Here is a 15,578-nt window from a genome sequence, read left to right on the forward strand (position 1 = left end):
GGGCGGACCAGGCAGGGACCGATTGGGCAGCAGTATAGTAGAGCGACCCACACGCTTTAGTTCTCCTAACGACTGGCCGAAGTGAAAAAAGCTCTACGAGCGTTTCCACAATGCTTACGGTCCCTGCCAAGCCCGAGTCACACCAAATCGATGATTTGCTGTACACCATATGGGAGACCGGACCGTGAACATCTATGGCATATTACAGCTTTCTGCGGAAGAGGCCAATAAGTTTGAACTAGTCATGACATACTTTGACAAGTACTTTATCCCGCGGCGGAACATCATCTTCGAACGGGCTCGTTTCAACCCAAGGGTCCAACAAGACAGCGATTGTGCGGGAAACTTTGTTACTGCGTCACACACGCTTTTGAAGCACTATAAGCACGGTCCTCCAGGAAGAGTTGGTACGAGACCGACTAATCTTTGGAATCAAGGGTAAAAAATTTCTGCAAGACTTCAACTTAATGCTGACCTCACTTTTCAAGAAGCGCTGGACTCTGTCAGGCACGTAGAAAGCGTGCGTCAGCAACAGCAAAACTTAACACCTACAAGTTGGGAGTGAATAAATTTGCCTCAGCGAGTCAACAAAATGGAAGGCAACGACGATTCGTAAAGCGTCATTCGGAACCAACCCACTCGAATGACGGTAGACCGCACTTCGAAGCAGGGCCATCAGGCACAGCCAAATGTGGCAAACCGAGACCGTGTCGCTGGTGCGGAAAAAAGCAGCATGCACGCACCCTCTGCCCAGCATGGTCCCAAGTCTGTAGGACCTGCCAAAAGAAAGGCCACTACTATTCGTCTTTCTGTAGATCTTGACGAGCCAACTTTGTTAAAGCTCATCGAATGAACAGCGAACCGGGGTTCCCAAGAGCTGTCAAGTTCTCCGGAACTCCATCATGGTAGACTAAAATCCCGGCTCAAGATCAGCCAGTGAAGGTCAAAATCGACACGTGCGCTGACGAAACTGTCCTATCACAAGCAGCATTCAAGATGCTCAAACATCAACCTTCGCTTTTCGATGCCCCTCGTCAGCTTTACGATCCTGGCGCAAACCTCGTCGCAACTAGAGGCGTTGTCGAACTGGTCTACCGCGACCGCCAAATAATCCAAGACGTTTACCTGATGAACGACGTTCACAATTCCCTGCTTGGGAAGCCTGCCATCAATAACCTGAACATTCTAACATTTCTTAACATGGTCACACAAAAGGTGAACCCGAAAGTCGAATTCTCTTCATTTTTAAAGATGTCTAGGCAAGTTGGAGAAGGAACACAACAATCGTTCGCCCGCTGGAGCCATAGCCATTTTTTTTTCTAAACTCCTCGCAGCATTTTCATCCCTTTGTACCGAAAAACTAGGGAGGTGCTTCAGCGAATGTAAAGAATCGGGGTCATTTCACCTGTCGACGAGCCAATGGAATGGTGTGCGCCCTCGGTGGTAGTCCCCAAACGAACCGGAGCAACCTGAATCTGCGCGGACTTCACGGCACTCAATCGTCTCGTCCAGAGATTTCCCTAGACCCCCCCTAGGGGGGGTTGAGACCCCCCCTAGTTTTCCTGGACACCCCCCCCCCCCCCCTTAAATCTAAAAAAAAAAAAAATTAAGATTCTTTTCTTTAGATTAAGTAGAAAACACCACCTCTCAGGTGTATATATAGAGAAAGGGAAACATACATTACGGGTGTGAGCATTTTGTTAATAGACGTCTGTAATTTAGCTAGTGGACTAAAAAAGAAACAGTTTTATATTTTATCTCGGAATGTTTTTCACTTTCCACGAGCTTACTGGCACTAGTGGAACTCAAGGATACTCGCACGCAACGCCACTGACCAAGAAACTTCTTTGTTGCGCTGTAATTTCGAGGACAAAACCGAGTGTTTTCATTCAATCTCTCCTTCGCAAAACCTGATGACGTAGCTGGGCGGTAGCATTGGCGCCCAGTGACGATATTCGAATGCGGCTCATTGATTTGACCCGAGCATGGCGTGGACACTCGGTTTAGGCTCGTGATAATCGATAGCTCGAGAAGCGTTCGGGTAGTGTCCTGTGTCCAATCGCTGCAATGACAACAGCCGAACCATATCAATGTCTGGAACTCAGCGCATACACTATTGGCTCTCTCCTTCCCCCCAACCTCTATCACAACACTTCTCTCTCTCTCTCTCTGGAACTCAGCGCGTGTCCTTTGCCTTGCCAACCCCAGCGCATGGCTATGATCAACATTGGCGGCATATAATCGGCTCGACTGTTGCAATTGACACGTCGTTAGAGCATGTATCTGCTTGATGGTTAGCCTGACCGCACTTCGCACAAGTGGCTTTGCCTCGGCAGCTCTGGGATCCATGACCAAATCTCTGACAGTTAAAACACCTGCGAGGATTTGGCACGTAGGGCCGCACTCTACAGTGAAGGTATCCAGCCTTCACAGCCTCTGGCAATGTAGTGGATTCAAAGGTAAGAACCATGTGCTTTGTTTTCCGTTCTTGGCCGTCGCGGCGCAAGGAGATACGCCTTGCCGCTACAACGCCTTGGTCGGAAAGTCCCTCAACTATTTCACTGTCTGAGGAGTCAAGGAGGTCATCCTCAGAAATGACCCCCTGGATGGTATTTAGGGTGCGGTGAGGTGTAGCTGTGATTTTCTGGTCAGATATGGAACTTAAAGCAACAAGGGCAGCACTCTGCTGGCTTGATTCGATTTCAACAAGCAGGTCGCCGGAGGGCAATTTCTTTACCTTGAATTTCTTTCCGACAGTAGATTCAAGTATCTTGGCTACAAGGAAGGGAGAAAACTTTGATAGCGGTTTTTTAGTTTCAGAGTGCAGAACCAAGAACTTTGGGAACCTAGCAGGAGTAGATGATGTGTTGACTGTGGTTGGAACTTCGGTGCGGCCCCTTTTCGGGAGCCGATCGAGGAAGGTTTTTGCACGAGAACCCATGACATGGGGAGGAACATTCAGTGCCCGGGTGCACCGCCCACCACGGAGCCCAACAAGGGGGTAGGTAATGTGCCATAGCAAGAAAGGCTTGGCTGACACAATTACACTACCAGTGCTGCCCGGGCACTATACCCTAGTGTGGTTGCAGGGACAGGACCTGTTTCCACTCAAGGTTGGCCCTTGCCGCCTAAGAAGGTGAAAAAGGAAGGAAGAGAGTGCAGGAGAAAAAAAGAAGGAGGTGGGAGGAAAAGTGAAAGAAGGAAGAAAAGGGTAGAAGAGGCGACTGACTGAATCATCCTGGTCGGACCAAGCCAGGACACCCGTCTACGAGAAGCAGGGGTCGAAGCGGTGTATTGCCTCGCCCGGGGCGCCCCGAAGGGTCCAAACATACCCCGGGCTCAACTCAACCACCAGGGTCCCCCTTTCCCCGGACACGGGTTAAGCCACGCACAGCCAGACGTGGGTGGGCGAACCCACATGGCTCGGGGTTCGTAGTGACGCCACTCACCAAGCACCAACTAAAGTAGGTGCCCCCTGCGTGCGGGTATAGTGGCCCACGCTGCTGGGGTCCGTGGTGACGCTACTCACCAAGCACCTAGCACCTAAGGTACAGGCGCCCCCTGCGGGGCTCGGGGTCCGTGGAGACGCCACTCTCCAAACACCTGCTTTCACAGGTGCCCCCTGCGGGGGGGTATTTCACAAATCATTAACGTCAGGGATTCGTTCTAAGCGGTATTTGCGCAAAATACAAAAATCGTTGCATCGCCCCTTTAAAGAATGGCGTCCTATTCCTTTTGTCGAGCACACACTCGGGCTGCTCTACAACGCGAAAGTACTCTCAAAACTTGGAGACCAATATCAAGAAGCTCACCACTTTCATCTCGCCGTTCAGAAGGTTATTCTTCAACAGACTACCATTTGGCATAGTGTTCGCTCCTGAGCACTTCAGAAGCACATGGCAAGCCTCCTGCAAGGTATCAACAGAGAGGTATGTCTCCGACATCGATCCCCATTGTGGTATGGAACATCCCGCCACCTACCGGATTGCCTTAGCGGCCAGCGGGTAGAAAACGACATAGTTATTCTTATACGTGGCACTCTGGCCCACGGTAGTGTCTGTTCCTTCTCCGCCAACCTAACTTAGCACTCATTTGTGGCTCAACTGAAGAAGAGCAAAACGAAACGCTTCGCGCCGTGCTGCAACGGGTAACCAGCCTATTCAACGTCATCATTCAGAACAAACCTTTCGACGAGTAGATCCCGTTGTCTGCCGAATCTTGAAGGCGCGACCAGGCCGGCTTGGATTTCGAGACTGGGTGATCTGCAGGTCAAATTATAGAAGCCATCGCGGGAGTCCACAGACCTGTCAATGGACGTCAGTACAGACGTACAGCTTCTCCTAAAGCCTCTCCGAGAAACGGCCCTTTGAAGCTCTGTGCTACCTCGTGCTCCAAATCTGCGACCGGGCACTCTATGGCTCCGTCGTAAAACTGCCAGGCTTTGTGAGTATGGAGGAGGCTATGGTGGCAGTTGTGGCTGTTCGATTGTAGAATCGCAGCAGTTTAGTCTATACTTCGTTTCACCGTAACTTGGCAAAGAGCGACCGCAACTGCGCTTTTGAACCAGTCAGAGCGACGGAGGCGTGGCACGTGACGGTCCTTACCAAAGGATCTGAGGCGAGAGCGTAACCCAAGCAGTTGGTGAAGAGAGCAAGGAGAAACTCCCCTCTTACCGGGACCCTCCTCTGTTGGTCCCAGACGTCGCCTGTGACGTGCGCGGGTTTCGACGGTGTGTATGTGCCCGTGCCGGGTCATCTTCGTGCCGCGTTGTGCACGCGATGAGCTGTGTGTGTGCGCGCGTGTCACCCTCGTGGCGCGTGCCACGCGCCCCGCAACAAGAAAGACAAAGGGAAGGAAGGGGAGAACAGAAAATGGAGTGTGTTCGAGCGGGCAGACCAGCGTGTGGTAGGGAACCGCCGGACGTCCAGACCCGGGTTCTTCGAGGCTTCCACCTGGCCTGACCCCCGGCTCCCGCGAAGGCTTCACCCCAGTTGAAAGCAGGTGCACGTGTTGCGGAGCACACGCCAAGACCACAGCGGCCCCGTCTGTTCCAACACGCCACCCCCAGACGCCGACGCCTTGCCAACCTTGCCTCCGACCCACCGACTTCGAGCTGAACCCTGGGTTTTCCGGTACGTGCTTTGTCGCCGCTCCATCGCACAACACCCCGCAAGACCCAACGACGAAACAAGAAAGCGATAAGTTGTTGCAGTGAACTTTCGGGTTGCCTTTAGCGAGCAGCATTGAAACAGTGTGCCGATATTGCGAGAACAATCTGTCGAACGTGCATTCTTGTAGCTGTTTCCTTAAAGTCATACCATTCGTTGTTTTTCGTGTGTAAATTTAATTAGTGTGTTTTCATCTTGGCATGTTGTTTTCTATATAACTGTTTTCTACTTCAAACGGTCTCGTCTTTCTTAATTCACGTACGTGATACACAGGATTCTTCACAATTGGCGTCCGCGACAGGACGAGACCGTTTGAAGTAGAAAACAGTTATATTAGAAAACATGCCAAGATGAAAACACACTAATTAAATGTGTGGGTAGCTCGAGTGCGTAGCCTTGGCTAATGCTTACCTCTTCTCGCGCTGGCCCTCTCAAAGCAACAAAGGATGTCCTCACCTTGATACACACCCAGACATGTAGGCACCTTAATCCAAATCGAAACGGACAGCCTGGATCCTCGAGTTCTGCCGTGCGAGCCTTCGCTCCATGTACTCTAAGCGCTCTTGCCGACTCGGCCACCGATTCCCTTTTATGCATTGGCGCATTTGACACTGCTTGCAGAACAAACACAAGCACATCAAGGAACTTTACGGAGAGCGCACGGCTTTTCCGTTTGGTTTGGGGGCTCGCGGAGCACGAGGTCACGTGGCGTGTTCTTTTCGCTCGATGGGCAGGCATAGCCCTCGGCCGCGATCACGTGGCCGCGATCTATTTGAAATTGAAAGCGTGGCGCGCGGGCGGTGAGACATCGCACGTTGCCATGGCCTCATTACGTCATACATCTGCTGCCTTTCATTGGTCTCTTTTTGTGCCGTGCAGCCGGCTGAGATCACACTCCGACCATTGTCCGGACGAAGGAGGAACCTGGCCGATAGGCAAAGCCGATCTTGGCGGCAAAAGCGTGCCGCCGTCCGTGCGAGCTCCAGAAAAGACGAGGGTAGAAAGTTGGGCAAGTTGGTGATTCATAATGCCCGCGTCCCACTAGAGCGACAGACAGAGACAAAAGACAGCGACAAGCCTCAAACGCATGCAGCATGCTCGTGATGGTACCTTTGGCAGGCGTTTAGTCGTTCGGTGCTCGTGAAGTAAGCACGAGCGATTGCAAGCCTGCCAAAGATCCCCTCGCGTGCACGATGCTCGTGTTTGAGCACAGCCTCTGTTATTCTACAAAGCGTCTCAAATCGCGAAAGACTCTGGTTTGAGGCTTGTCTTTGTTTTTTGTTTCTGTATGTCGCTCTAGTGGGACTCGGGTATAATGATTTTAAAAAGCGCAACAAGACGACGGGCACAGAAGACACAGCGCTCAGCGATGTATCTGTCTTTTGTGTCCGTCGTCTTGTCGCGCTTTTTAATCATTCCGGAAAAGAAAAAAACTTACTTGGGGCACTTGATGCTGCTATCGCCATCTCGTTCAACTTATTGAATATAAATATCTACTATCAAATTTATTTACACAAATACGCGCATACTACAATAATTAGTCGTGTCGCAACGGTCTTAAAATTAAGATTGGAGAAACCTTTCGTACGCACTGCCATACGTTTTGGCACCTTTTAGAGCGCATCTCTTAGGCGCCCGTTTCCGGCTTGAGCGGCGTCGCCGTCGCCGTCGGCGTAACAGCGGCGACGTTGTTACGCTGACGACGACGGCGACGCCGCTCGGGGGGAGGAGTAGCAGGCAGGATAAGGAGGTGAGGAGGAGGGGGCAAGGATATACCTTCCCCTCAATACCCTTCCCTCCTCCTCAAGAGCTGCGCTCTAATTCGGCGTTACAGGGAGTTGTAAACGGCTTTCATTTCTCTTGTAGGTAACGTTAATCTTAAAATTACCTCAAAATGCGCTCAATCTAGTCAAATCGACCATACCACTGGATTTTATTAAAAATCTCCTGCGGTTTCAGGCGTAAAATCGAGGGCCCGTACGACCTTCATTACGTTTTCATAATCAACCTTCCAAAGAATCCACATTCATGTGTATTCGTGAAACTCAGGTTTGTGCGAAATTTTCCCTTTGAATGGCAGGCGGGTAGATCCCTCTTTAATCTGCGGCCTCGTGCATGCCTTACAAATGACAAAGGGGTTGCCTTTCCCTTTGGGTTCATCACACGGCGCAAACCCCTGCCTCATGTTGAAATTTTCATCGAATTACATTATCGTCTTTCGATTGCGCTCAGCAATTTTCCAATCGAAGCCGTATTTTTTTTTTGTTTGTTAGTTAAAAATAATGATTACATTTTAGTTCATGCAAAGATCAAAGAGCGTGTTGGTGAAAATACGAGAGTCAAACAAAGAATGAAACACTTGTCCCTAAGTGTTTTATTCTTTCTTTGACTCTCGTATTTAGTTCGTTATTTAGCTATTTAGTATGCTTTTTTGCAATTCCTAACTTCCGCCGTGGCTTGCAGTTTTTCGCTTGAACGTTTTTTTTATTTTTTAATTTTGGTATTCGTGGGAATTTTTTTAGAGTGTTTGTCCGGTATGGTTTGATTTCCATCATTGGTTCTTGGTGCTGCGTACTGTTCGGTTCCAGGGAAGCATGCAGGCAATAAACCTGGAAATGAGAAAAGCCCGAACTGGAATCAACAACACTCTGAGGAATGTTTTCATACAATTCACACTTCTTATAGCAGGTCATCGGTAGGTAGTACTGCGGTACAGTAGAAGGTTGCTGCAACACGCACAAACAAAAGCCTTATATGGGAAATCCTAATCGTGAAGATTAGCGGTATCAGGCTCAGGAGCAAACTACGAGACGTAAAAGAAAAAAAAAATGATAAGAAACGAAAAAAAAGCTCCCGAAAAACGTTTTTTAAAAATTTAGTGCTATATTGCATACTTTTTGCGTTCTGTTTTAGCTAAAGGGCAGCAGACATCGTTTATGAAGATGTAAAGAGCGAGTAAAGACTAATTCTTAATACTAGGATCTAGGGAGATGTCATCGTGAAGAACAGTATACTGTTAAAAGGAGCATATTACGCTCGACGTAATTCTACGTAACGCTCTCATTAGCGTTCCGGAAGTGGCCTATATTACTCAGTAAAGCAACTGCTTGAAGACAAAGGGAGAAAGCATATTGTGGGTTTATATCTTTTAAAACCAAATACTATACCCGTTTTCACCTTAAGAAAAAAGCATCTTTTGCGCATTGTTCATACGCGCCGCGAAGTAGTTCTTACAATTTTTGGTCATGGAAGGAAAAAGCGTAGTTTTTTGGCGTTTGGAATGTTTACGTCTTGATGAGATAACATTCTTATGTTATCTTATCACCCGTATATATCTTAATTGTACATATAAAGGGGGAACTTAGTAATGCTCCGCGAAAAGCCGGACTTGTTTTGCTGCGGTTCTTGAGGTGAAAACAGGTATAGGTTACTTTTTCTAAGAGGGAAAATATCTTAAAAAGAGACAAAACGGGGGGGAAAAGACAACATTCTGGGTTTGCCCACACCAGGTATGGGCAGTACACGTCCGCACAAGCCAGATTCGCGTAAAATGAAGCGTCTGCTCACGCACCGTAGAGAGACTAGATTGAAGAGAGGGTACATCGCAAAGGCGTGCGGAGCGTTTGCTATGTAATGGTGGGCGCCTCGCGCGCCGACTTGTCACCAGACTTGTACGTAACGCGTTACAAGTAATGGATTACTTGAAATTGATTACATTTTACTGTAAATTTGTAACGCGTCAATTACTTCCTTTAAGGAGTAACCATCCTTGTAATTGAATTGCTTTTTTTTTTTTTGCTGTAATCGATTACAAAATTACCAATTACAAACTTTCTCAATATATATATATATATATTTTTTTTTTTTTTTTTGAGGGGGGGGGAGGTGAGGAGTTAGATGGTGCTGGAATCTTTCAGCTCTGGGCAACGGTCAATTGTTTTTCCTTTTCGAAACCACTAAGCACGGGCTCGAGGATCAGTAGGCCACCTCACTAAGCTTCGTTTTCTGGGTACATTTTTTTATTTTGGTACACCAGAGACTACGTACGGGTATGTAAATTGACCTTATCCAGCCCCTTGTAACAAAAATTATTTAAACAGCGCTCTTTTTTCTTTTTTTTTTCTTTTTACGAGAGATGTGTTGGCGTCGCTCACTCAGCTCTTCGCAAAAACGGTCAAGGCTTTTATTTCTTTTTTTTTTTTCGAAACAACTGAGCACGCGATTTCTAAGAATATGCTCCCGTAATAAAGAAAAAGAGAAAGTTTAATGAAAAGTAACGTGGGAAGTAATCGATTACTTTTGAGTAATTTTTCGATTACTTTTTTGAGGCTGTAATTGTAATGGGTTACTTTTTTGAGTGATTGTAATGTAATGGGTTACTTTTAGAGTAATTGTAATCGGTTACTCTTTTCATTAACGTGTACAAGTCTGCTTGTCACCGATCGAGCAGTCGGAATCTCTGTGTAATACAGAGTCTCTAATGCACGGTACTGGCGGCAGCGCCGCCGGCGTGGTGTGGCTTCGCAACTTCGTAATACGTAAGGTCCATCAATTCCCCATTTTCTTTCCAAGCAAAGCTCCCTAGGCCGAGCATAGAAAGGAAAAAATAACGGTTGGAGCGCACCGAGTAAAGAATGCGCCTAACTATGTCCGAATTGTCTGACCTTTGAAAAATATTGGGCAGGTACTGGCAGAAGTAGAAGGTCATCAGCAGCGGGTTGTCGCAGATCCACGCTTCGCCGACTTTGTTAGCGATGGCCACGGCGATGAGTTGAGCACAGCGTTCGGACGACATCATCCGGTAATATATACGCTTTGAAAAAAAGAAAACAACGAGTGTTAATATCTTTTTCGTTCAAGGTTCTTGGAGCGCACTCGGACAGCACGCAGCTGAGAGATAGCCACTTCGTCTTTGCGCGCAACGTGTTAAAGGGGAGCTCCGGCGTAAATTTGAAAGTTTTGAATTTAAATTATTTTCTGAAAGTACAAGATATTGAGCCATATAAATTTCCCCCAAACTTTAACGATAGACTGACCACAGAAAGAATAAAACTTGAGACGAAGTCAAGCATATCGTCTATGGGCAGTTACGTAACTGAGCTAATCTATTTAAAAGGTTAAAAGCGCGAACGGAAACACGGATGAAACAACGCACACGTACGACAAGGACAGGCGACACTAGATGAGACGGGTAATCAGCTTTCTTTAGACGCTCAACCTGAAACCATTTAGCAGTCTATGCGGGCAGCTCTCAGTTATAGCTGCGTGTAGGCGCGTGGATGCCATCCCATGTTTGACTCGGTCTTGAGCGACCAACTGCTGAAAGGATGGAGGCCTTTCCTTGAATAAGGGTTGGAACACCAGCACATATTATCATTTTTTAAAAAGAGCTGCAGATCCAGGAACTGTATGCAATTATCCGTTGGCGATCGTCACGTGAATTTTAGTCCACCTGGGAGTGAAGTAAACAAATGAACTATTTGTGTGACGGTAATGCTGAAACTAATATATGTACAATCCCCCATACGTATCGAAACTTTTCAGCACATTCAACCCGACCAAAGTTTCAGAAATGCGCTTCTCCACTCTAGATAGAAAAATGGCACACAATACCGGTGCAACGGAAGGCCCAGTAGAGATCCTATCTCTCTGAACATAGAACTTACATTCAAACTGACTGTCGTTGGCTTTAAATAAACTTCCAGTAGTGCCAATAAGTTATCAGTGTCAATTTCCGTGGAATTTTGAAGCCGAATCTCTCCTGACTCAACTATCCTATGGAGTACAGCGCTAAAAAAAAAAAAAACACCGTGAAGAACTGAGTAATACAGTTCCTCTACGTCAACACAGAAGGCTGTGGTCGCACCCTTCAAGCCCATCATCAATTCTTGAACAATTTCACCGGAGTTTCGAACGAGGAAAGGGTCGTCACTGACACACTGTTGAGCAGTGTTGTACGGAACGGCGTTCCAAGGAACGGCGTTCCTGGAACGCGTTCCTTTTACAAGGAATGAAGGAACGCCGCCGTTCCATTTCGCATCGGTGGAACTGGAGCGGGAACTCGTTACATTTTTACGGAAACGGAGAAAGAAACGGCGTTACTTTTTTATTTTTTTTTATTGTCCAGTGGGGTAATTTTGAATTTATTTTTAAGACGGAAATTTTAAAAGTATACAAACGAAGAGTAGGGTCTTGTTAAATTTTTTGTTACTTATTTTAGCGTTCATTTTGTGTGGTCCTGGCTTGGTAACAGTCGATTGTCGGAGAGCTAGTGGACATCTATCATTTTTTCAGCGCCCGAGACTGCGGTACAAAAAGCAAAACTTTTAGTCGAAGGAAAAGATATACAAAAAGGGACGTTTCAAACTCAGCTAATTTCTTTGCTTCCACCGAATCCACATACACCGAGAAACCTAAGACCGACTACAGCCATCACTGAACTTCCACAAAAAGACCTACAGTTACAACAAAGGAACAACTCACCTGACATCAAACGCACCTTTGTATCCCGAACATTGGTCTCTTAAATATTCACAAAAATAATCTTTATTTCCTTTTTTCCACGCCCCCACCTTCAAACTGAACAACGAATCCAACCTTCACGAAGAAGGATTTTTAGTTTTCAAGACTGATTTCCAAAAGCCCCACCCTCTTGTTAACTCGCTTGTCTTGCGGACAGCAACATCGAGAAGCAACTGTTGTTGAGTTCGAACAAGGGACTTTGTTGGATTGAAACGTGCGAGTTTGTTGTAAAACGCTCGCGCAATGTGGGGTAACAGTACATTTGGCTCGTCTGAATTGCCCACCACGAACGTAAATATGGCGAAAAGATTATATTTTTAAAGGTGAATATATCAACAAATGAAACCCTGCTTCCGCTTGTTTTCCTCTCCTGGTGCCCTTCCATCATGGCATTCAAATTCATATGTTTCCATTTAATGGAATAGATAAAAAAAGCTTTCCTTGATTAAATAAGTATGGCAATCAGCAAACTACATATGTAACGGAAATGTAACGATACGTTCTATTCTTTTTAACTGCAACGGGAACGAGTTCTTTTTTCACACGTAGAACTTGTAACGGGAACGCGTTCCAAAATTCAGAAGGAACGAGGAACGATCTTCCGTTCCTTTTTTTTTAGGAACGTGTACAACACTGCTGTTGAGCGCTTTTAAAGGCCGACCTTCAAAATATTCTTCATCCAGGGCGAAAATCCTCCAATCTTCCCATTTCCCCCTATCCCACTTCTATCTTGGCGGCGTGGAAACTCCTTTTGTTGCTGCATCTTGGGGCCGCGTAAGCCGGGATCTCCGGGCTCAAACAGCCCCGTGAAATCCGATTTGAGAAGTAATTCGTTTCAAGTAGCGGATTACTTGTAATCCGTTACTTTTTGAAGTAACTTTGTAATTGCCACGTTAATTTTTTGAAAGTAACTTGTAATGTAATTTCGATACAAAATATTGGTAACAGATTACTTTAATTACTCGTTACTTGTTGAAAATATGAGCATAATACAGTAACTGGAGCAATACGAGCAGAACGTTCAGCAGCATAAAGAGAGCGAGTTTAAGAAAATAGAAATCATCTGGAAGGGGAGGATAGCTGAAAAGAAAGCATGACTTTTTGTATGACCGGTCACTAAAACCACTAGAGAAACGGGCAAGGCATATACAAATATACGAAAGGTAACGATCAAGTAGGGCAACGGCGAGTAGGCTGTCCGTTGCCTTCCATCATGTTTTTCTTCTTCTCCCGGGCAGGAAAAAACACTTCCTGTTTATTTGTTTTTGTCTTTGACACCGTTTCACCCTTTCCAACTTCTTCGGTGTCTCCCGCCACCTGCACAGACACCAAACGCGGGTCCGTACCCCCTTGATTCGCGGGTTCACAACTCGCGTAACTGTCGCGCCCAGTGCCAGGCTAAGAGCATCGTCTTCGAAGGTACTTAGGATACTTCTTTTGGTTTACTTGTCTGGCATAGTATTTGAGTCCCCTCCTCGCTTTACAGTCAACTGTCACCATGAAAGAGGGGGGGGGGGGGGGGGGGGGAGGGAGTGTAGGCCATCTAAGTAGTGCTGACAGAGCGAGAGAGAAAACGCGTAAAAGAGGTGTGATCCTCGATTGTTTTGTGAGACCGATGGCACCGCTCTAATGCCATCAATCTCACAAAAAAAAATATATTTTTTTCTTAAAAAAATTCAGTTGTTACGTGTTTTTTGTTTCATCCGGGGTTCAGTTTGTGCTTTTACATTTTAAATGGCATGAACCAACTACACCAAACCAAACTTGAAAGCTAATCTGGTAACGTGGGCTGTCAAATACAACATTTGACGTCACGAGCGATCCCAGGCCCAGCGCTGCCCATGCTTGTGGCCAGTAGGGCGGCGGCCAGTGTTTCAGAGGTATACGCGTAAACTTCAAAATCAATTTTCTCGTAAGAAAATTCATATTTTGTTGACGTATTTCTTGCACGCACTCAGTGGTAAATATTTAGTGCAAGGTGAAATTAAAATGAGAAGAGGAATGACTCAATTTTACTACGCTTAACATTGAATGCTTGGGGGGAGGGGGGCTGGGGGATTAATATTTTGTTGATGTATTTCTTACACGTACTTAGGGGTAAATATTTAGGGCATGGTGAAATTAAAATGAAAAGAAGAATGACTCAATTTTACTACGGTTAACATTGAATGCTTGGAGGGGAGGGGGGGGGGGGGGGTGATAGTGGATTAACTCTATTCGAATATGTGCAGTGTTAAAGAACCCAGAATGCAAGAAAAATAACTGACTGAAGTTAACGACCATCCTACCTTTCTTTGCATCGTTAAAGACGCGTTGTTAGCACCAAGGGATACTGCTCTTCGATACATCACTACCGTAATATTCCGAGTCATCGCCCACACTCTGAAATTCATAAGAATTGGGGTGTGCCATATCTCGGTGGGTAAATACAAAACTTTTTTAAAAAAATAAAAAAAACGCCTTTTTTTTTTTGGTTGCACAGAAGGAAATACATTAAACTCAAAACTTGAATTAGTTTCTTTTTTACACTCATGAAAGAGAGTTTTACTATCGCGAAATCCGTCGTTTGAATGCGCGCGATAAAAACTGGATACAGCGCGAACGCTCCTTCCGTAATAGCACGTTTCTATAATCGCCATATTCTCTTCGTTAGGAAAAAAAAAATCAACAAAAAAAGTAAAAGGAAAACAAAAACAGTCACAACGAGCGAGTGAGCGAGCTAACGGGCGAAAGAAGCGAGTGATGCTGGGCAAGCTGGAAAGCCGGCAATCGCGTTGACAAATACTTTGGCATCGGGCCAAGTCGGGCGCCTTGTCAATCACGAGGAGCAGGCTCTTGTGCAACTTTCTTGTTTGGTGAAAACCTACGTGCGTCCTCGCGCGGCGTGCTATCAACGCGGGTTGAGGCGACGTTTTTGCAAAGCGTGGACCGGACCACGAACATAGAGCTTGGAATGGGGAGACTTTATCAAACATCAATGTACGGTAATCTAGCAAATCTTTATTTACCGGGTAGCTTTGTCTCAAACTTTGCACAAGCTTACCAACCGCGTTCGCGACGTTCTGGGACCGCGGTGACCGTATACTCCGAGGTTACATTCCAGGATATGGTGTCAATGTTGCCAGCCTTTGCGGTCGTTTCTTCCCCCCACCTGGCCGTTTCTGTTTATTAGTTCAGCGATGATAGGACACGTATAGAAACATGACGACCACCATGATTGTTCGCTTTTGACGTTGTCCGATTGGTCCCATCTCCTCTCCTTCAGTTTCTTAGTATATGTGGGAGTGGTTGGTTCGAATCCCGAATGCCTTTTTCCCAACCTGACGGACCCTTGTGACAGAAAAGTCGTCTGAGTTTTCTGTTGGGGAACTATGAAGCCAAGTTGCTTGCAATTTTTTCTCGGTCATTCGCTTCGGCGTGGTCATAGCCTATGTTGCTGTTGATTTTTTTTTTTTTTTTTTTGCACCTAGGTCCTTAAAAATGGCTTTAAATGTCTTTAATGAAGGTCATAACCTAAATTATGTGTTTCCGCAATTTCCAAAACGTCAGCGAACCTTCACGCTACGAAACGGGGCTGCACACAACCTGCTTACCCAAACACACGCCATGTGCAGCGCACCGTTGTGATACTCTGCGCGGTGCTCTAGGGTATTCCCGGGTGCAACTTTTCACCGTGTATTGGGAAAGTAGCAATCTGAGTTGAGGCTGACTCTCGCAACCGGGACGTTCACCCCTCACCTTTTTCAGTTTTTCAGCGTCCCCCAGGAGGGGTGTTAAGACTGGCCCCGGGAAGACGACGGTTACGTCCACAGCTCCAGTCATCCTTCCCTGCAACCGCAGGCTACTGAAGTAGCCCTGTGGGCGAAGAGGCAAGACAACGACACTTAC

The 15,578-nt window shown here is 46.5% G+C and overlaps 1 protein-coding gene across 1 annotated transcript in view; it reads right to left on the reverse strand.

Moving 5' to 3' along the window:
• Positions 1–7,546: 7,546 nt before the first annotated feature.
• The window catches only part of LOC115309048 (dehydrogenase/reductase SDR family member 7-like), a 42,937-nt gene continuing 34,905 nt past the window's right edge, over positions 7,547–15,578 (reverse strand). Inside the window, exons 6-8 of the mRNA XM_029967207.3 lie at positions 15,429–15,545; positions 9,833–9,981; positions 7,547–7,777 (exon numbers count right to left, since the gene is read on the reverse strand). Of these exons, the coding sequence (XP_029823067.2) occupies positions 7,720–7,777; positions 9,833–9,981; positions 15,429–15,545 (324 nt within the window). The 3' untranslated portion in view covers positions 7,547–7,719. The remainder of the gene's footprint in view (positions 7,778–9,832; positions 9,982–15,428; positions 15,546–15,578) is intronic.

The sequence above is a fragment of the Ixodes scapularis genome, unplaced genomic scaffold, assembly GCF_016920785.2.
Source record: "Ixodes scapularis isolate PalLabHiFi unplaced genomic scaffold, ASM1692078v2 PGA_scaffold1__304_contigs__length_218370807, whole genome shotgun sequence".
Lineage (NCBI taxonomy): Eukaryota > Metazoa > Arthropoda > Arachnida > Ixodida > Ixodidae > Ixodes > Ixodes scapularis.